The sequence below is a fragment of the Oryzias latipes genome, chromosome 22, assembly GCF_053564925.1.
Source record: "Oryzias latipes strain Hd-rR chromosome 22, Olatipes_Hd-rR_3.1".
Classification (NCBI taxonomy): Eukaryota; Metazoa; Chordata; class Actinopteri; order Beloniformes; family Adrianichthyidae; genus Oryzias; species Oryzias latipes.
In genome coordinates, this window is record NC_136258.1 from 13,437,255 (window position 1) to 13,458,729 (window position 21,475).

At 38.8% G+C, this 21,475-nt stretch overlaps 3 protein-coding genes across 5 annotated transcripts; 2 read left to right on the plus strand and 1 right to left on the minus strand.

Moving 5' to 3' along the window:
* Positions 1-3,842: 3,842 nt before the first annotated feature.
* On the plus strand, positions 3,843-10,352 carry LOC101159547 (putative histone deacetylase 1-B). 2 transcript variants are annotated; one of them, XM_011490522.4, is made up of 13 exons: positions 3,843-4,063; positions 6,554-6,666; positions 6,742-6,859; positions 6,931-7,005; positions 7,095-7,233; positions 7,356-7,497; positions 7,574-7,666; positions 7,753-7,861; positions 7,959-8,099; positions 8,985-9,093; positions 9,167-9,297; positions 9,371-9,541; positions 9,620-10,352. In XM_011490522.4, the coding sequence occupies exons 1-13, from the start codon at positions 4,012-4,014 to the stop codon at positions 9,673-9,675; spliced, it is 1,449 nt and encodes a 482-aa protein (XP_011488824.1). In that variant the 5' UTR covers positions 3,843-4,011; the 3' UTR covers positions 9,676-10,352. The 2 variants fall into 2 exon arrangements, with proteins under 2 accessions (XP_011488824.1, XP_004082433.1); XM_004082385.5 differs by having other exon boundaries at positions 9,371-9,523.
* Positions 10,353-10,408: 56 nt separating this feature from the next.
* On the minus strand, positions 10,409-16,319 carry tmem54a (transmembrane protein 54a). Of its 2 annotated transcripts, XM_004082384.5 has the most exons (6): positions 16,155-16,319; positions 15,210-15,406; positions 12,864-12,923; positions 12,475-12,663; positions 11,384-11,521; positions 10,409-10,779 (listed from the first exon to the last, which is right to left on the minus strand). In XM_004082384.5, the coding sequence occupies exons 1-6, from the start codon at positions 16,165-16,167 to the stop codon at positions 10,681-10,683; spliced, it is 696 nt and encodes a 231-aa protein (XP_004082432.1). In that variant the 5' UTR covers positions 16,168-16,319; the 3' UTR covers positions 10,409-10,680. The 2 variants fall into 2 exon arrangements, with proteins under 2 accessions (XP_004082432.1, XP_078796826.1); XM_078940700.1 differs by lacking the exon at positions 12,864-12,923.
* Positions 16,320-17,073: 754 nt separating this feature from the next.
* zpcx (zona pellucida protein C) lies at positions 17,074-19,827 on the plus strand. The gene is made up of 9 exons (XM_011490521.4): positions 17,074-17,572; positions 17,636-17,748; positions 17,822-17,895; positions 17,970-18,141; positions 18,208-18,313; positions 18,472-18,557; positions 18,625-18,710; positions 18,774-19,692; positions 19,763-19,827. The coding sequence occupies exons 1-9, from the start codon at positions 17,156-17,158 to the stop codon at positions 19,782-19,784; spliced, it is 1,995 nt and encodes a 664-aa protein (XP_011488823.1). The 5' UTR covers positions 17,074-17,155; the 3' UTR covers positions 19,785-19,827.
* The last annotated feature ends 1,648 nt before the right edge of the window (positions 19,828-21,475 follow it).

Below are 21,475 nucleotides of genomic sequence, written 5' to 3' on the forward strand. Positions count from 1 at the left end.
TTGCAATGCTGATAAATTTTTCGATTTATTGTGATGGGCCTAATGCCATTTACCATTGACCAAATTGGCAGATGTGGAAAGGGGCACAATGTTTATTGTGGGATACAAATTCACAAAGGCGAAAATCATAATCTTGATGTCATTTGACATTATGTCAAAGTGAGATACACAACTATTGCTGGTCCACAGATCTGTAGTTGTAGAGAAGCGCACCATTTTGCTTTTGAGCATGAAATCATGCATTTTGGAATCCATTTTAACCTTTTAGTACTCTTAAATCAGCCTGATGTTTTCTGATGAATAAACATGTTCGTGCACTAAACTTTCCTGGATGGGGAGGGTGTAGGGTTTTCTGCTACTGTGAGTGGGGCTGTAGGATGGTAAACACAACTACAAAGACCACACAAAGATGGCTTAGAAGACCGCCGTCACTGTTATGCTTGATTTTCATGATATCCTCATTCTTTTTATCCCATGTCAAACATTTTTGTGATATCAAATGCATTTGATACATCAACCAGCCTCAGCTCAGATCTTATTTAGCTCCAGCTTAAATGTGGTTGAACTTTGTCGCAGGTCCGGTTTGGGTTGAGGCCTACACCTACTTGCATCTATTGCGTTTGTTTTTGCCAGGGGCAAATCCGTAAATCCCTGTTTGAGACGGACATGAAAATGAAAGTAATCAGAGACAGGTATGTTCACCAAGAAACTACCCTGGGATCTGTCACACAAGAAATTTATTCCCCATGGACATCAATGCCATGTGTCCTAGCTTACAACAAAACATGAAACACACTTTATTTCTTATTAAAAATTACCTTTCACATCTCTGGTAAGGTTTAATATGAAAGAGTATTGTATTCAATTTAATAAAAATCTTTTTTACGTTTATAAAAAACAAGAACAAAAAAACGAGTGATCTTCTTTCAAATAATTTCCGTTATTTTTGTTCTAATATTTTTAAGAACTACAAAAGCAGAGAACTCCAAATAGGCTGGGGCACTAACCTCATCTGCTCATGAAAACTATAGGATGACCTGTAATAAAAGTTGAAAAGCCACAATGTGTCTGTGTCAAAGACACGATCCGCTTTGTTCATGTGCTCGTCACGATATCGCCAGTCTGTTTTGCTGTGGTGTGTTTAAACATCTGTCTGGCTAATTTTTCTATCATATTTACCCTTTTTTGTCCAGGGTTTTGAGATGTCATAGCCTCAAGGAAAACAACCAAATAGCAGTTAAACTGACCTTGAATGGGTCCTGTGCAATTAACGGGTCACGCAACCACTGCAATCAAACCTTACACTTGGATAGTGTGTTGCAAAAAAAGTTTTCAATCCATCTAAACAACATGCAAACAACTCCACAAGAAATTTGCAGTTTGTGTCTAAAGCAACATTAAACTTCCCTCAATAGTGCGCATTCAAGCACTTGCAATGAAAAGTCTATGTAAAAGCGCATAAATGCGGGTTTCAGGGCTCTGCAATCAAAACTCTTACGTTTACGCATAGCTACGCACATTTTTAGGAGCGATCTCAGGCTCTACATACAAAACGTGCGTCAATTTATGTGTCCATTAACCAGGTTGAACTTTGACCAATCAGGGGCACGGTTTTTTGGCAGTGACGTATGGATTGCGTCCTTTTTAATTAACAGAAGGGGCATTCATTTGAAAATGAATCATGGAGTAGAACTAAATAGTTATGGTTTGTACGCGACTAGACTTATGTAATACCGAGTCTTTTATATGCATTTCATATATTCTGTGTTTTGATTGAATATATTCTATAACACTGTATTGAGGTAAAAGTGAGAACTGTTGTGTGTGTATGTGGCTGAGTGCATGTGTGCTTTTGTGTTTGTTAAATACCTAACCTGTATCATAATTTCTATTATTCTTGACTGTTTGTCTTCATTTGTTTATTCTTAACTCTTCTTTGTCATCTTTTATTTTAAATTTTAAATCTCAAAGGAAGAACCTCTCAGAAACGAGATGTGGCATCTGAAGGAGCTAATCCTCCAATTGTTGTAAATGCTTAAATTAAAATATATATATGATGGAATAGAGCTGTGAAAGAAAAAGCCTGGGGCAAGATTCAAGAGATTTGCACTGCTTCGGCATTTCGCACCGAGCCTTTTCCAACTGTAGATGGCAGACATGCACAAGTATTTGAAGCAACAGTCCAGTGTGAACACCATGGGCTAAATGCACATTCAGGAATGCATGTATAGTGAGTTCAAGAACAGAGTCCTATGCTCGATGTAAACATGGCATAAGTCCCTCACAAGCCATTTAATCAAGTTGCATTGTTTAAAAAGTGAGAAACATGAAAGTTTTTGGGCAGCTCAGAATTTAGAAAAACATTTTAAAGCAGTTTGAAATAGTTTTGCACCAATATGCAAAGCCGCTTATCTCCGCGACAAAATCAGCTGATTTATGCTGATTGCTAGAGATTTCATGACTGTAAAGTACGTAATGCTTATCAGCGCAAAGCTGTTTTCTTTCATTCTACAACAGAATGATGCCCTGCTAATCAAGCAGCGACCCCACGACCCCCTAAGGGATTCCACGAGTTCTGAAGACAAAGGTAATAATAAAGGGATGGATAGATGCCTGTGCCACTTCAGGATCAGCTGGGATTGCATTAATTGCATAAAGTAGAGTTATGGTAGTTGAGAGAATGTCAACACTGGAGCTCTATTGTTAAAGGATTAAAATCTGAAAAATACAAAACTTCAGACAAAAAGTGGTGCCATAAAAAAAGGAATAATGTATGACTTTCTTACAATAAAAGCTTTTAATATCAAAAGCCATTAAAAAATTATCTGCAACCAGACAACACCAACAACATGAGCATCTTAGTCACGCACAGACTTCACTGCTTTGTGCCCAACGTTGTCAGGATAAACAGTTCATATTGATCAATATAGCTAACACCTCTCTAATGTCTTCCTCTATAATGTTTGTGGACAAATGAAGTGGGAAGAACAAACAGACTGGCGATATCATGATGAACACATGAACAAATCAGACACACTGGTCGTGTCCAACTTCCTTTATAGTGCATTCGCCATTTTGTAGTGCTGTCTGAATCTACAATCCAAAATTGTGTGCCCTAAAAATTTCCCAGAAGTCTCTGTGAAAAGCCAGTGTTTTGCTCACTAGATTGACAAATATAGACCACAATGCACTGTGTTTGAACAATTTTTGCGATATATAAACTATCAGCATTTTCAACATCAGAACACATTGGATTCTTAAATAGTCATTGTATAACAATCATACTGATTAGACTTTCACTTTGTGAAATCGATGATGTCATATTCGCTGTTTAAAAAAGAAAGAGCAATTAAATGGTGTCCGGGACGCTTTTAAAACCAGGGCACTAGATAACCCTGCACTACATAGTTTTTTAGTAGTTAGGGTGAGAATCTGGACAAAGCCATCATTTCCATGATATGGACACAATATGGCTTTTCAACTTAAATTGCAGGTCATTTTATAGTTTTTCTTATAGTTTTCATAAGCAGATGAGGTTAGAGTCCAGCCTGTTGGTAGGTTGAATTTTATTGTTTTATGTTTTTTTTGTATTTTTAAAAATTAGCACAAAAAAAGGTTACCTTGAAAAACACAAAATATTAGAAAAAAACAACCTTTTTTATAAATGCAATAGCCTCCATATGAAAGGCTTTAAACAAAAGCTTTCAAGCTGTTCAACAAAACATGTGTATTTATATCATATCCTAAAGTGGAGTTTGGCGGGTTTTTAAAAAAAAAATTATTATACATATATATATATATATATATATATATATATATATATATATTTTTTTTTTTTTTTTGTTGTTCCTTGCATTTCTTTTTCGCGTGCGCGTTCTCGTCGCCTGTTGGACGTGCGGAGAGAAGCTGTCATTTTAGACCCAGTTGGCCTTCCATACCACATCCTCCGCCTCCCGTCGCTGTCGATCTCAAACGCTGGTGTGCGAGTCTAGCCTCAAACAGAATAGAAAAATGGCGCTTACTTCTCAAGGAACAAAGAAAAAAGTTTGTTACTACTACGACGGTGAGTATCCATGCGGTTGCACTCTAGCGAGCGGAAAAGATGCACCATTTTTTTCCGACCAAAGCTTTCAGCTTCCTGCGCGTCTTTGCTAACATGTTCATTAGCTAACACAGCTAGCTTAAGTCGCTGGAGGCTCAGTCTCATTAATTCATTTCTTCTTAATTAATTTGGGAATATTAAACCCTAGAGTCACAACCAGTTCAAACCTTTTTTACATATATATAGAGAGATTTTTTTAAATCACCAGACTTCCTTGAATATCTGCAGCTAGCATCCTAACACTCATTTTATCAAAAAGCTACTCTCGAGCTAGCCTAATGCTAAAAAGCTAATTATTTAACATAAAGTCTGTATTTGGCCCGAAATTTTTAAAAGATCGTTATTTTCAGAGTGAATAGGGTGAGCATCGTGTTGAGAGCAGATTTGGATAAATCTTCAACAAGATAATAAATTTGCGCAGCTATATGATATGTTTTACTTTTACTTGAGTCTGTCTTTTTTCTTTTCGACTAATTTAATATTATATTATACAAATAATAACAGAGCCAAGCAGCTAAAATGCACATCTGGGCATAACTGACGCAGAATAAAAATGCTCGTGTGTTTCAACGGTTCAGTTTAATTGTACTGGAGCCTGTCTTTCTGGATTTACACCCCCCTTCCAAAAAAACAAACAAACAGAAAGAATACCTCGAACAAAATTCAGAGACCCAGCACCCCCCTTGAAAAACCTTGGTGCTTGGTTGGTGAGATATTTTGCTGCATAAATCCAATTTCCACTAGATCTGATTTAAAATCTATAGGCTTATCAAAAGCCCAAAGTCTGTGATTGAATGATTAAAGTAAGATGAACTTCTTTGAAATCCCTTTAATACTTTTTGGAATATAGTCAGTTCTAATTAAAATTCTCTAAGCATGTTTTTTTTTTTTTAAATATAAAGGAGTGCTCTTGTCTGTGCTTTGTCCTTTTTAAATCACGTTTATTTTTGTTTGAAACTGGCCAAGTGCTCTCCAAAATAATGGATAGTGATTCGCTTTTTTTTCCTGAGTGAATAAAACATGTTTACAGGATCTTTAATGTCACTTTATTAACAAACAAAAAAGCCCACTCTTATCATCTTTTAAAAGTGTCCCCAGTGGTCTTTTAATTGTGATTAAGCCGTTGTTAGCCAAAATCATCAAACCGTTGCCTTTTTCTAGGACATAGTTTCTGCAGAGCGGCAGCAGTTCATTAGAAATGCACATCTGAGCTGTGGGTGGGACCGTTGGCATGGAGAAACCCTGCCTCCTTACCCTCCCCATTGCTAGGAGCTCTGTTTACTCGCTCTCCTGCTAGCTTACAGCCCACCTTCATCCCCAAACTAACTTTAGCAACAAAAATGGCCAGCAATATTGGAGGTATGCAGTTTGGAGCCAGATGCCAGCTCAGACAAGGAAAACAAAGACTTACATGGATCTATTTGGTCAATTGTTCTTTTTTTTTCTTCATTTTTTTTCTTCCCCCTACCCCTACATTTAGCCCTCCAGATGTTAAGTTATGGAAAAATGGTGTCTTTTAATCTGGATGTCATTCCCATTTGATGACGCCATCCACAGTCGCCAGTGAGCTACATTAGCGCGTAGGTGCCAGCGCTCAGAAAATACATAACATCAGTTTTGTTACTTTAAAAAGTCGTGCTACATCAGGAAGTCATTACTTATATGTACAAGTAAACATCTGTGCTTCAGAGCACAATCGTGTGAAGAAATGAATTTCTCCTCACTCTTGCGGTAGAGGGATACAAAACTACCCCTACCCCTCCAAAGACTCCTACAATTGCAGGGGAGGAATTCAGGTTTGGCCTTTGTCTGCGAGTGGATGCATCAGAAGGGAGCGGGGCAGGGAGCACATTTTCTGTCGCAAAAAATCTCTTCTTCAAATGGCGTGTTTTTCATGCAACGATATGAATATAGAAATACTTAGAAATGCAATTTTGGGCTTAATTTTCTTTGTTCTCCATCATCAGAGTAATGTCATTGCGCTGCTGACATGCTCTGGCTGCACTTTAAATGTATGTGCTATAATCATTTCATTTAATTTTACTGTACAGTCTTGTTTAAATGTAAAGGTATTTATTAAAAAGACCTGCTGGAAATAATTTCATTGTGCACTGCATAATGATTATAAAAGATTCTGATCTGAAATACCACAAGAACATGTTAAAAACACCTAATAACATTATTTTCATTGTAGGGGTCCTTTAAACTATTAAATGATTTAATTTGGACAGTTTTACAGAATTGTTTGTGAAAAAGTCTGGTTGTTACACCCAATTAACGGTTGGTTCAGCAGCTATGTCGATAATCTCTGGAAGGCAGCATTGAGGACAGGGTTGAGGTAGAACAGGTTTCTTAAGGTGCTCTAATGTTCCTTGATCTTTGTTTTTCTCGTTAGTGTTATTTATCAGTAAACTAATTGATCCATCATTTCTTTGTGTGTGTTTTTTGTAGGTGATGTTGGAAACTATTATTACGGACAGGGTCATCCCATGAAACCCCATCGGATCCGAATGACCCACAACCTGCTGCTGAACTATGGTCTCTACAGAAAAATGGAGATATATGTATGTAAAAACCTTCACACAGAAAAATCCCCCGAGTGTGTGTGCTTAAGGTCTGATTGGCTCTCTGTGTCACAGCGTCCTCACAAAGCTAGTGGAGAGGAGATGACCAAGTACCACAGCGACGACTACATTAAGTTCCTGCGCTCGATCCGACCTGACAACATGTCGGAATACAGCAAACAGATGCAGAGATGTAAGTCTGGCCTGGAGGTTTGAAGTGGATGTGAAGCAGTCTAACGGCAACTTCTTCCCCCTTTCTTGTAGTTAATGTGGGGGAGGACTGCCCCGTCTTTGATGGTTTGTTTGAGTTCTGTCAGCTCTCTGCAGGAGGCTCTGTCGGTAAGTCGATTTAAAAACAATATTTAAAGGAAACTCTTTAGGATTCATCGATGCAGGTCAATGTAAACAGGTCTTCCGCTCTGCTTCAGCTGGTGCTGTGAAATTGAACAAACAGCAGACGGACATTGCCATCAACTGGGCTGGAGGCCTGCATCACGCCAAGAAGTCAGAGGCCTCTGGGTTTTGCTATGTAAATGACATCGTGCTAGCTATTCTGGAGTTGTTGAAGTGAGTACAAACCGTGGATGCTAGAGGGGCATCATTTTGAAACCTGTCTGTCTTAAACACATCAGATTCACTACCTGGGTGAAAGTTGCTTTAGTGAAACCATGTTTTCCTCTTGTTTCTAGATACCACCAGAGAGTTCTGTACATAGATATTGACATCCATCATGGAGACGGAGTGGAGGAAGCGTTCTACACCACAGATCGTGTCATGACGGTGTCCTTCCACAAATATGGAGAGTACTTCCCAGGCACTGGGGACCTCAGGGTACTACTTAAATGACCAAAACCAAACCTGCCTAAAGAGTCTTACAGTTGGGTGACGTGTCTCTTGTTCCCCTCAGGACATCGGTGCTGGTAAGGGTAAATACTATGCTGTAAATTATCCGCTGAGGGATGGGATTGATGATGAGTCCTATGAAGCAATATTCAAACCCGTGAGTAAGCATTTATAAGCTTGTTGTGTTTGTCAGTTCCCTTTAATGTGCTTTTTGACTTGTATGTTTGGATATGACTTGTTTAGATCATGGCCAAGGTGATGGAGATGTACCAGCCGAGTGCAGTGGTCCTCCAGTGTGGAGCCGACTCTCTGTCTGGGGACAGACTGGGTTGTTTTAACCTCACTATTAAAGGCATGTCACAGTAGTATATGCCTTTCCATTTGATAACGTTAACAGATAGACGTCATTTGCATTTTAAATGGTTTTTTTTTCAACCCTTTGTGTTCAGGTCACGCCAAGTGTGTGGAGTACATAAAGAGCTTCAACCTGCCGCTGTTGATGCTGGGTGGAGGAGGCTACACCATCCGTAATGTGGCGCGCTGCTGGACGTACGAGACCGCTGTGGCCCTCGATAGCTCCATCCCTAATGGTGTGTTATGGTGATCGATATATTCAGTGTTTTGATAGAATAAAACAAAAGTTACACAGCAGCAATGTACGTGGAAACATAGATTTCTTAAGAGTTATATCCTTTTGAACACCAGAAATGCTAATTTGTCCTTTACAGAGGACATTTCTAAACCTGAATTTCTCCTAACTAATACAAACTAGTGACGGAACTCCTTTTGGTATCTACAGAGGACATTTGGGGCGTTTTAGTGATACCAAACATGAAAGCATGGTGATCTAGGAATTGTAGTTTTAGTGGATTTAAAAAGATTTTGACTGGACAACTTTTTCTCCCTGTTAAGTCAGGAGAAAAAGGTACACCAAATATATTTATCACCTAACACGTCAATACTGTAAATACCTACCTCAATCTGATCATTATCAATATTTTGATACATATTTAGACAATTCTATCATTAGGAAAATAAAAATCTTCCTTCTCTTTTCAATGTAATCAACACTTTGACAGGAAGGGTTGGTTGATTCAAATGTACACACTTGACCTGAAACAATAAACTCACTTTGTTTCCATAATAAGTCATTTAATTCTGAAAGCAATTCTTGAATTTCATCACACACGGTGCTCTCATGTTGAAGTTCCTTTGGGCAAGACACTCAACCCCTTGATGTGCAGTATTTTTCTCTATATAAGAACAAAGTTAAACGGACAGTGAAACAACCATGCTTTAGAATACAGTCTGTTCTGCAGGAAATATTTTCTCGTCTGTTTTAAGATGGTAAAATTCAAGCTTTTTTCTTTGGATGGAAAAAAGGACATCAGGAAGGATAACTGCTTCTTGTAAACGTGTTCTGTATCACAGTTCTGTTAGGTGTAAAGTAAAAGAAATTGATCTTAACCCAACAGAGCTTCCATACAACGACTACTTTGAGTACTTTGGACCAGACTTCAAGCTGCACATCAGCCCCTCCAACATGACCAATCAGAACACCAACGACTACCTGGAGAAGATAAAGTGAGTATTTTGTGTCTACATCAGTTTAGTCATGCGCTTTGATCTTGACCGTCTGATTTTAATTGTCCTCCAGGCAGCGGCTGTTCGAGAACCTGCGGATGTTGCCTCACGCCCCTGGAGTTCAGATGCAGCCCATCCCCGAGGACGCCGTGCAGGAGGACAGCGGGGATGAGGACGAGGAGGATCCGAACAAGCGCATATCCAGTAAAAACATTTCTCACACGTACAGAGTATTTTTTTATACTGTCTCCATTTCACGCCGTCTTGTCACATCCAGTCCGCGCTCACGACAAGAGGATAGCATGCGAAGAGGAGTTCTCCGACTCTGAGGACGAAGGAGAGGGAGGCCGCAGAAACATAGCAGGCTTCAAAAAAGCCAAGAGAGTAAAAACAGAAGGAGAGAAAGAGGGAGAAGAAAAGGAGAAGAAAGGTGAGGAGGAACCAAAAGGTATCTTCTTTTTTTTCTTCTTGTGATCTTTTTTATTCATAATAACGGCGGTGAGAATTTATATTTTGAATTTGACAGAAGTGAAAGAAGAGGAGAAAGTGCCGGAAGAGGAGAAAATGGAGACATCAAAGTGAAAAGGGAATATTAAACACGCAACATGACCACGCTGATGAGGAGGTGGCTATAACTAAATAGAAGGACTTTGTCCTTCTGTTTAGGAGGAGCACGACGGTCTTAGCACCCTGTGATGCCGTCAGATCAGTGCAGATTTAACATAAATGTCGGAGTGCTGCAATGGAAACAATACAACTGTACTTTTTAAAAGTGTTTAAGGTGGAACTCTTATCTTTTTAGCTTTTTCTTTAGAACATCTTTGCAATTTCACTGTTTTCATCTTTTTATGCAAGTTTGTTTCTATAGTTTGTGAAACACTTTGCAAGCATACATCTTTTTTTATATATTTTGATTTAAATTATTTGAGTGGTGGTAATTTTGGCATCTTTTTCACTCAATTCCCCTTTGGTCCTGTGCCTTTAAAAATTGTAGTTCATGCTCTGTAAAAACCTGTAACCTTTGCATGTCAAAGTCAGGCTTTTGTAAGGCACATCAACAGTGTGCCTTTTTATATTTTTACGTCATTGATTGGTGGATTTCTTGTATATAAAGGAATCATCTTTGGTCAACCCCTGGTATTCCTGCACAACTATGAAAATACTAATCGAGAGGATTCCCATTGGCTTGAAATCCCCTAAAAACAAACATTCTGTGTATATATTTGTATTGTGTAAACATTAAAAGGTGTTCTGCAAAATGTTTTTGGCAAATGTCCTTTAAATAGCTGATTTCACACATCACAACAAGACGGCATAAAGTTTTCATATAAAATTGCAATTTTTTATAAAAAACAATTTAAAACACTTCACTTCTAAAACGAACCAATATTAAAGTTAACTTGTTTCTTCTAACTTGTTTCCATTAGTAACAGTTTTACAACCAAAATAAAAATCTTTCATATTATTTTAGAAAAGTAACAGATATTTTAAAATGACATAATCCAAAAACAATTTTAGGACTTTAACACAAATCTGTCTTGGAGTCAGTTGTGTCTAATGTAGGACTATGAGGTCGACTTTGCTCCACTACGGTGTTGACAGCAGTTCATTATGCACTGTTGGCTCCTCTTCATCGTTTTCATTTGCTGGTGAGGGTGAGGCTGGTAGTGGTGTCGCAATCCGTACCTGAAACGGTAAACCGGATTGTTTCTTTTCTAATAACCATTAGGGACTGAAATCCTCAGGCATACATGCATGTATAAAGATCTCAGTGTTTGGTCCCACATGTTAAATTGCCCTTTCTATTTTTACTTAATCTTTGATCAAAATGTTAGTGGCTGAGACTGGAAATTCTGTCAAACTGGAAAACAAACTAGATACATTAAAAAAAAAAAACTGGTTTAGTTTTATCGTTAAAATTACATTTTTGTTGTTAAAATAATGTAAATATAAAGACAGTAATGTGCTCTTTTATGGTTCACTGCCTATACATTGTCCTGCATTTACAAACTTGTAACTCCCTTTCCAGCAATGAAACTTCACATTTAATGCATTATTTAAGTACAAATGTCTACTAAAGAGTAATTATAAATGGATGAATATGGATCTTTTTTTACTCTTAACTTTCCAATCAAGTTATAACTGGTAATCCTCCATATTTTGATACAGCTATGTTCAGATATACATCTCTTTTGTTCATCTTTAGTTTTTAAGGTTTTGAATGCTTGAAAAAATACAATTCCAGTTCCAAAACAAAACTTGTTTGCAGACTGATCTTCAGGCAGCTTACCCTCCTCGCATTGCGAGCCCTTTTTCTGCACGGGCACAAGTATAGGAATGAAGCGCAGACAGCAAAGGAGCGGAAGGAGAACACCATTTGCACCGTAGTCATGACGATGAGCGGCCCCCACAAGCCAATAGTGGTTTCCTGGTATTAATCAAGAACAGTGATTTGTTGTGAATACAGCAATCAAATGAAAACATTAATGGCCATTCCAAATGCAAATGTCTTGGTTTTCAAGTGTTTTTTGTTTGCACCGGAACAACACAAAATACAAGAAATAAGTCAAGCCATTTAAAAAATTCACACAAAACTAAAAACAAAGAATGGACTGGTCATTTCTGGCATCTCTAACTTAATGATTTAAAGCACCCCATGCGGGAAGAAATCAGCCCCAACAACTAAAAAACTATATAGTGTGGGACTATGCAGTGCCCTGGATTTTAAAAGCAATCTGGACACTATGCACGCAACTTTTTTTTTTTTTTTTTTAAACGGTGAATATGATGTCATCGATTTCACGAAGTGAAAATCTCAATATGAGCGTTTTGTGACTATCATTTATGAATCCACTGTGTTCTGAAGAGGAAACCTAATCTAGTGAGCATCGATGCACACTGGTTTTTCACAGAGACTTCTGGGAAATTTCTAGGGCACTAGAATTTACCCAAAAGAATTTACCCAAAAGAATGCTACAACGCCACAGCTATTATCCATTATGTGAGGGATAAAGCCCAATGAGGCGTTTCAGATCTAAAATAATTTCCCTTGGTTTAAGGGGAAAAGGTTGGAAGTCTGTTATAATAAGAAAACTTCATAAAGCCACTTTTTTAGTTTTATTAAGTTAGATTAAAAATATCGATAGCAGGTCATGATTAATTAATCGCACTATAAAATTTATCGCATGACAGCACCAGTCAAAATAGAAATGACAGGAAAACACATGGTTGAAAAGTAGCTTCTCATAATTTTCACAAGGTGTCAATCATTTTGCCCATTCCATTTTTTATTTCTGTGTGAATTTTTGTCAGATTCTTTGCCAGACAGAATATTTTTGGCCATGACTATACATATCCTTTTTGGCAGAACATAATACTCACCCAGACACGTGTGGGATCAAAGGGGCACTGGTCTGTAATGCTGGAAGAGGTTAAATTAGAGAAGATGCAGTGGGTCAGCAAGTTTCTTCCATCCAAAAGAATGGATTTGAGGAAGGAAATGGACAAGCCTAAGGCAGAGGCAAATCCTAGTAAACCCGCCAGGAAGCTGAAGAACAGCAGAACCCACATCTGCATGGAGAACACAAGAACATTGATCAAAGACAGCAGTCCTTTTAGGTGAAAAATAAACAGGATTCTAAGTTACATAATTTTTTTTTTAAACACGTTGAACCAGCACTAAATATGTCAACTTTGAGTTTTAACAGGAGTGACAGATGGGAGGAGGGAAGGGAGGGAGGTGGAACTGGCTCAGAAAGAAAGCGACTTACCACAGTCCTGTTTCTCTTGTTTTTGGACAGCACAATAGCCGTTATCCCACTTATGATTCCCTACGGGGAAGATCAGTTATCAGAGCTGCACCGAACAACATAGCTGCTGAAACTGACATCACTCATTATTTATGACTTCAACAGAAAGGAATGAGGGGACAAACCCAAGCAAACGGTAACACTGGGTTAGGGAACGGTACAATGACCTTTTTTGAAAACCATATCAGGACATAAGGTAAAAATTTAGAAAAACGTTGAGTATTTTCTTATTATTTTGATAGATTACAACATTTAGATTTTTTTTAAATGGGCTTAACTTCTTAAAAAATATTATCTACTCTTAAATGATGCACCTGTGAACGTGTCAAAACTATCAAAGTTTAAAAATATATTTTTAAGTTTTCTAGTAACCAACAGCCTAAAGTGAACTTTTTGTGTTATTTTACTAAATAGAATGAATTAAATTAATATTATTTACACTATTTATTACATATTTAACATTTTCTCAATCAAAAATGTATAAAAAACTAGATAAATAAGTTTAACTAATATTTATTTTCAAATGCAAAGCACTGAATAAGAAATTTCTGCAGTAGATTTTTCTAAACAAATAACTTAATATAGATCAGGGTTTTGCAACCTTTAAAGTGCCTCTCCAATGAAAATCATGCTTTTTCTTTAGTTTTTGACATGTACTTGTGGCATTTTTCCTATAAAAGACAACAAATGTAATAAAAAATAATTTCATTTTTGCATGTCTGAGTATTTCTCATTTTAAATCACTGTTAAACCAGAGGTGAACAGTCGTTCCAGGCAATAGCCCCCAGACTCTGGAATGCCCGCTCTCTGTCCCTTTGTGTGGCCGACACTGTCGATTCTTTTAAAAGTTAACAAAGGACACTTCTATTCAAAAATGCTTTTAGCTGACTGGTTTTATTGTTATCTCTATTCAAAATACATTTATTTTCTTCTATTTAGTTTTACATCATATTTAGTTGATTGTTTCTGTGTTTTTAATTGTACTGTATTGCTTTTTATTGTTCAGCAATACAGTACTTTTATCTGCAAAAGGTGCTATATAAACGTATTTACTTAATCAAACTGTTGCAAAGATGCTCAGTTTGAATTAATGTGGCTTTGTGATGTCACAACAGCATCCGCATCGACACGCTCCCTGATCTGCCCTGTCCAGCGTGGACAAGCTCAGGCGTGGCAGATGAGAAGACGGCACATTGCTGAGTTTCCTGCACATATTTTAAGTGCGTCCAAGACTGGATTTTATTGTAGGCCGTACATATTTCAACTTAAAGTCCCAAATGTGTTCTTCACATTTATGTTCCCTCTTTAACCGAATTTGAAGGCTTCTGCATTAACCAGAGAGGGTAAAAATTAAAACAAGAATAATATCAAGCAACCTTTTTCATTATTGCCTCCATGAAAATAAGAAAACTATCATAAAGTTCTGGAGGCCCGAGCTGGCTGGCTTCCCATCCCGCAGCGGGTCTCTGTCTGGCCGCCAGCTCGCCTCCCGGGAGCCATCATAGTGATCATGATCGCTCCAGCTCCATGAGCCCTGTGACAGACTGTCGGTCACTTTCTTTTCGGCATTTTCTTTTATTTTTTGTGCATGTGAATTCAAGTGAATCTGCATGTGCTAGCATCAAATCAGTTCTGAGACACAGCCAGTGCTGCTTCTTCTGCAATGTAGCTGTAAATAATAATGTATTTAATTAATTTTTCATTTTGTTCAACAACAGATTTATTTGATAGTCCACACATTGTTTTTGAACCAAAAAGATGTCACTTTTCACCATTTCTTTTTCACTGAAAAGAAACCTTTGAAAGTAGACCATCTGTCAGTGACGCTTGTTTGTGTCAAGCTCTTCACTCTTGCAAGACACAGCTATCATCATCATCATGGAGTATTGTAATAAAAGCAGTTTTTAAATAAATATGATGATCACTTTTTTATTTTTAACAACACTGTGTAAATCTAAGAAACGCTGCCTCAATTCCAGTTTTGTTAACTGACCATCAATGGATTTTCTGTGCAATAGGCACACAAGAATCTGCCAAAATGTTTTAGTTTGACTTGTTATTTGCAATGACCTTCAACTCTTTGTAAATGAGTTAAATTCAAAGCAATTTAGCTTACTTTAGTTACGTTTTATTTATTATTTATAATTACTTAATTTTCACTTTACAGATACTTTAAGTCAAAAAACAGTTTGTCTTTCTTTAAGACAGAGCCACAATGAAGGGGTAAAAGAGCCTCGTGTGGCTCCGGAGCCCAGAAAATACTGATATAACTTTTTAGAATAGTACTCATGTGATTGCCCCACTCACCACCAGTCCTGCTGCAATGGCAATGACATTAGAGACGACGTACAACAGCGTTCGGGCTTGTTTGTGAACATTGATCTGTCTGAGGACAGCACCATGAACCAGTCCCCCAAGAAGAAAGTTGACATGGCCCACCAGCACAAGGGCCAGCCCCATCTTCATCAAGGCTTTATTGTCTTTGAGGTTGGCACAGCAAATCCCTAAAATAAATAAGAAAATAAAAAAGCAGTAATTTTCACTCAATGAAAGTAACTTATGAGCTTTGTGGCCTGCTCAAGGATATGAAGCACAACCAGACATTGCACAAGCTCGTAGAACTGGTATCAACATACTTCGACTCATTTGAATTACGTAGAAATGTTTGATGTGCAGAAATGGATAAATACCACAAAGAATGCAAATAGTATGCATACTGTCCAACTGAAACACAACTTTAACAAAAAAGAAAATTAAAGTTGAAATGTGTTTTTATAAGCGCCATTTTAAAGAATCCTGCAGTTCTGTCAATTTTTCTGATCAGAAATGTCTACTGCTCCAGTAGATGAAGGGCCCACATATTAAGGAGGCTTCAGTCATGATCCTGATGCAGACAAAGCTTTGGGCGTGTGATGCACAAACATTTACCTAACAAGGTCCTCAGCTCCTCTGATTTCACACCTTATAATCTTTCTAATTATAAGTCCATCTTATTATCTGCTTGAGTTTTGTTTTGTTTGTAAATCTTATTCCTCTTTTTTTCCACTAATAACACTTAAGTGTACCCATAGTTACAACTTAAGTTTCAATTTGTAGTTTATGAAAGGGACACATACAAACAAGGCGAATGTATTTACATTAATGCTTTGTATTTAAAAAAAAAAAACTGTTAATCCTACCTGACCGCTGTTTGAAACGCAAACCACGCCCAAAGCAGGGAAGTGTCACAAAATGCATTATTATTCGACATACCTGTGCTCGCCATGTCTGTAAACTGTCTTATTCCTCTTCAGGTCACAGTTAAATCTCCCAAAGCGGGATGAAACTCATTGTTTAGGGGTGTTTTTCTCTCTCCCCTCCGTCCGTCGACGACTTCCTTGATTGGCATTCAACCAGAGGAGCTACAGCATTGCAAAACCCACGCCCTGTGATGCACACCTGTGTTGAAGCTCCGCCCACAATGCAAAAAAAGCCTGTGGCGCGCGCACAAAAAAAAAGTTGCTCAGGTCTTTATTTATCCGAAAAACTGAAACAAAAACTTTTTCCCCCCATCTTTTCAAATAGCCTAATGATAAATTATCTAAGCTTTGGACAAATTGTTATTGTCAAGCTATTCATTAAACAAGAAAAACACGTGTGGTATCATGAACAATAATGTTTTGTTTTAAAAACATCCACAAGAGAATCATTTCTGTGTTTTTCTGTGCCTTTATTAAGAGTCAAATAAAGGTCATTAGTCAATATACCCACAAGCTTCTTTTCATAAACTTTATAAAATAAAAAATGAAAACCATTTATACAAATTTTAAGACAAGGCTAAATTTGATCAAAAAACATAAATAAAAATGACCAAAAACAAAAAGATTTTTTTGTATTTAATTCCATTAATAATATTTCCTTTGTTATTTGTGTGTTGTCAGGTTTTAAAATTTAACCCATTGATTGACAATCTTATCATTTTTTATTATTTTAAAGTAAAGATGAAAAATCTGATGAAACATTGAGGTATTAGCCGACAGGTAAAGCTTAAGAAAACTGTTCACATCAAAAGATTAAACAACTCTTGTGGTAATAAAACAAAAATGACAAAAAAAAGAAGAAAGAAAAAAGCAATAAAATCTCCATTGACTTGCTATAATCATGTGGCCTCATTAGTTTGATTCCCTACAGCTGGAACTCCTGCTGCTGCACCTGAATAAAGTCAGCGGTGTCAGGACTGATGTTGGAGCTGTTGGCTTGTTTTGAGCCTCACAATGGGGACACTGCAGTTATTTCTTAGCATAGTCTTCTGCCATATCATATCTGCTGACTCTCACTTGAGATATGATGACGATTCCGTGGTTTTCCGGGATTTTGGAGGAGTTTTGGAAAATGAGTTGTTTCCCTTTGACAGGGACTTAGAACTTCTGCCGTTTAATGACATCTTTGGCTCCTGGAGAAGCTGGCCCCCATCCTTTCCCATGGACCCTGGATTCCCTCCTTTCATGACTGCTCCCAGAGTCCAGGTGTCATGTGATGAGCAAAAATTAACCGTGGTGGTGGACAAAAAAACCTTTGGCCTGACACTCTCTGCAGCGGCCGTGCAGTTGGGTGACTGTCCCAGCAATACAGAACTGCCGGACCAGTTAGTTTTTTCTTACCAATTGGATGAATGTGGGACTAAATCTGTGGTAAGTGTCAATGGATGCTTTTAACTTCTCATTTGACAGCCTTTTGAATGTTGTGCATTGCAGTTGCAGAATGGTGTAAAGGGCTTTACAAACAATGTAAACCTCAATCCCAGGAAGACTCTCCACCCCTGGTGGCAAACTCCACTGACAGTCCGTGTCTCCTGCTTCCCCAGAAGGTCCCCCATCCACCTGTGTTTTATTTTTTTGACATGTTACTGTGAGCTCACTTAAAATGTTGCATCATTTCAGGTTTTATAGTGAGCCAAGTGTCACTGTTGCACCACCAGTACTTATGACAAACTTTAACATTCAAGCCATGGATTGTAAGTAAACTTTCACATTTATGCTCTTAGGTTGATCAGCAGAATACTTGAGTGGCCATTTTGTTTTTATGCAGCATCCTCGATCAAACCGTTTGAGTCAAACACTTACAAAAGAGGCCAGGTTATGAACCTCCAAGTGTCTGCAGAAATGAGGCCCAATCAGCAACTCTTTATCCATTCCTGCTTTACGTCTGCATCCCCTGAGCCCCAGACAAAACCCAGACATGCTGTCATACTGAATAAAGGGTAAGCAATGGCTTTCTCACTGGAAATCGTCCAGTTAAAGCATTCTAACCCGGTTTTCTTGGACAGGTGCTCATCTTCGTTGGGTTCTCCACACCCTGTTGCATGGTTTACTGGTTCCAAAGCACCAAATGTGGTCAACTTTGCACTCAATACATCTCATCTAACTTCAGAGGTTGGTTTGGTTGTGGTAGTCCTACATTGGTCCTTCAAGCCTAAAACTACTAAGATTGGCTTTATTGGACTAAATTCTAATTCTGTTTTTCAGCAAGTAGTTAGGTGGGAGATAATTGGGAAAGGACTTGCTCTAACTAAACCCTATGTCCTCTTTAGCTGTACATCCACTGCAGTGCCATCATCTCAGACCACGGTGTCACCTCTACTTCTAAATCCTGCAACTATGATGCAACTCAATCTAAGTAACTGCCTACACAACATGTCTGTTTTCCATATTTTATTTGCTTATCTTGCACCTTGCTTTTTTAGATGGGTGGAGCTGAATGGAGATGTCAATGTCTGTGCCTGCTGTAGCTCAAAGTGCAAAAGCTCTTCAGTCAAGATCCCCTCTGGCAGTAAGTGCCCCGCTTTGTGAAAGAGTTGAAAGTGTTTTTGTTCTATAACTGGTGTCTTTGCAGATAAGGCAATTGTCAGCACTGGTCTGTTTGTTGTGGATGAAGATGCAAAAACCAATGCACCTATGGACTCAGAACCTCAAGCCTCTAGCACATCTCCAGCTAGGTCAAGCTCTCCTGTTGAAGCTGAAGACGCTGTGTCTGGTTCCCTCTTCCTGCAAAGGGAGCTCCCATTGTCACAGCAAGGTGTTGTTGTGGTGAGCCAAGATCCAACTTCCAGACTAACCCTCTGGCTTCCTGGACAGGCAGATGCTGAATACGGTAAAGATATGACTACTTTGACTGATGGGTTTTCAGTTCAGTTGTCACCAAATGGAAACTATCTAGAAGTGAAGCCCCCAACTGCTAGTTCCATTCTTCAATCACCAAGTGAGGCTGCCGATCCCACAATGAGTGGGTCTGAAGTTGACAAATTGTGGGATATGAACATCCATACAGTGGATGTCTGGCCAATTCCAACACAAACTGAAAATACTGAAGATTTCCAAAAGCAAAATGGGTTTGGAAGATCTACAAGCCCTGATGAAGCAACGGGTGACTTTCCAAATGAGATTGGTGTAAGTCTCCTGTTGCTTGAGCACCCTAAACCACTCCAGAAAAACCAGGTGGATGTTGTGGAGGAGCCCCCCAAAAAGCATTTGCCAGATCAAACGGGTGGGAAAGGCACTAACAAGAGTGACTTCTCCGAAGAGGAACCATCTGGGATAAACATGGATGAAATTTTGACTGAAGAAGTTAACCCAATAATTCGCTCAAAGCTGGAATTCTCTAAAGGGCCAGATGGTTCACAGAAACTGAGTTATGAGGAAGAGTTGAATCAAACTGAGGGTAAACTGGTGCAGAGAAGAGCTGCTGGGGAGGAGAGGACAAGAAAAGTGCCCAGGCTGAAGGGTCTGCGCTCAACTTTCATGTACTTGATGAGGTTAGTGGGTAAGCAGTTTACTCTTTAGGTGTAATGTAACCTTATCCTAACCAGTTATGCATCTTTTCAGGAAAATGAATGAAGGAAAGTGACTGCACCATCAAGAAATGTTCAAATAAACTTGCTGCAACAAAAGTTTTAAACATGAATCCTCTTGTACATGTATTATCCTAAATGTTTTAGTATGCTTGCACACAATTCAGAATGTTAAAGTATTAAAGGGAATAACTTTAGATCCTGTTTTACACTTATTTTGAGGCTACAATCCTGGTACAGCAGTTTAATCATTACTTGTAGCAATCATACTTTCACTGACTCCCACCTTCCCTATACGCTCATTGAACTCTGTGGGTGCTTTCAAAAGGCAACTTAAAACTTTTTTTTGTTTTGGTGTACTTTTGATGCTGTATTGTGAAGCACTTTGACTGAGGTGCTGTTAAAATGAGCTTTACTTACTGGCACAAAGGTTCGATTAGCGGTTGGGTTTGTTTCAGACTGCATTTTGTGCTAGAAGCACTTAATTTGACATGGATCTATGGATCCTGTCTCAGAAAAACATGTTAGCCCAGAGGAAAAATCCAAACTGGTGGCCATCTGTAAAGAGAGCTGTTATAAACAATTTTTACTGTTTGCGCCAGTCTAACCATGGCCCGTTTATGCAGTCTTTGAACTTAAGGGCAGAATACCATCACCTTAAGGCCCAATTTAACTGCCACCCTTTTCTTTGTAAAATTTTAGATTTTTATCATGGCTACTTTTTCTGAAAGGGGGGGGGTCCTAAGGTACATCCATGTCAAATCTCATGCTTGTACCACAAAATGCTCATATTTAAATAACAGCTCCACTAGATCTGGAAGTTAAAAGTGAATGGGTAGGCCTATTTGAGTGAACAAAGAAGTTTCAGACTAGGAATTTGTTGCAGTAATGTGCCAAACACTTAAGAATAAAAAATAACACACTGGTAGTAAATACAAGCACAGTAGTGCAAAAGCAGGATGAAGAAGTTGCAGGTAATGGACTGGTAACTGGACTTAAGTTTAAGGGGGGAGGAATTAAAGTTTTGAGTAGGAAACTGTTCGTGAGGTTCTGGTGAGGTTAGCCTCCTGCCCAAAGGGAGTGGTTAAAGTAATTCCTGTTCAGGGTGAAAAGGATCGGCTGCTATCCGACCTGCACGCCCCCGGGTTCTGGAGACGTATAGGTCCTGGAGAGATGGAAGACTGCAGCCAATCACCTTCTCAGCTGAGCACACAATACCCTGCAGTCCATCTCCCTGGTTGTGGCTTCAGTGTACCACACAGTGATGGAGGTGGTGAGGATGGATTCTATGATGGCCGTGTAGAACTGCACCATCATCTGGGTCGGCACCCCGAATTTAACTGCTGCAGGAAGTACATCCTCTGCTGGGCCTTTTTGAGCAGGGAGTTGATGGACGGCTCCCACTTAAGGTCCTGAGTGATGGTGGTGCCGAGGAAACGAACAGAGTCCACTATATGGTGACAGGAGAGTCTGTCAGGGTGAGAGGGGGTGAGGAGGTTGTGACTTTCCTGAAGTCCACGATCATCTCCACTGTCTTCTGGGTGTTGAGCTCCAGGTTGTTGATGCTGCACCACGGCACCAGCCGGTCCACCTCCCTCCTGTAGGCAGACTCATCATCGTTAGAGATGAGCCCGATGAGGGTGGTGTCATCTGCAAACTTCATCAGTTTAACAGAGAAGATGGAGGTGCAGCAGTTGGTATACAGAGAGAAAAGCAGAGGAGAAAGTACACAGCCCTGTGCAGATAG

Coding starts and splice junctions, on each gene's coding strand:
- LOC101159547 (XM_011490522.4), top strand. CDS start 4,012: ATGGCGCTTACTTCTCAAGGAACAAAGAAAAAAGTTTGTTACTACTAC. Junction 6,860..6,930: donor CAGCAAACAGATGCAGAGAT/GTAAGTCTGGCC, acceptor CCTTTCTTGTAG/TTAATGTGGGGGAGGACTGC. Junction 9,094..9,166: donor GACTACCTGGAGAAGATAAA/GTGAGTATTTTG, acceptor ATTGTCCTCCAG/GCAGCGGCTGTTCGAGAACC.
- tmem54a (XM_004082384.5), bottom strand. Junction 12,664..12,863: donor ACAAGAGAAACAGGACTGTG/GTAAGTCGCTTT, acceptor TTCTCCATGCAG/ATGTGGGTTCTGCTGTTCTT. Junction 11,522..12,474: donor TTGATCCCACACGTGTCTGG/GTGAGTATTATG, acceptor GATTAATACCAG/GAAACCACTATTGGCTTGTG.
- zpcx (XM_011490521.4), top strand. CDS start 17,156: ATGGGGACACTGCAGTTATTTCTTAGCATAGTCTTCTGCCATATCATA. Junction 17,749..17,821: donor GTCTCCTGCTTCCCCAGAAG/GTCCCCCATCCA, acceptor GCATCATTTCAG/GTTTTATAGTGAGCCAAGTG. Junction 18,711..18,773: donor AGTCAAGATCCCCTCTGGCA/GTAAGTGCCCCG, acceptor GTGTCTTTGCAG/ATAAGGCAATTGTCAGCACT.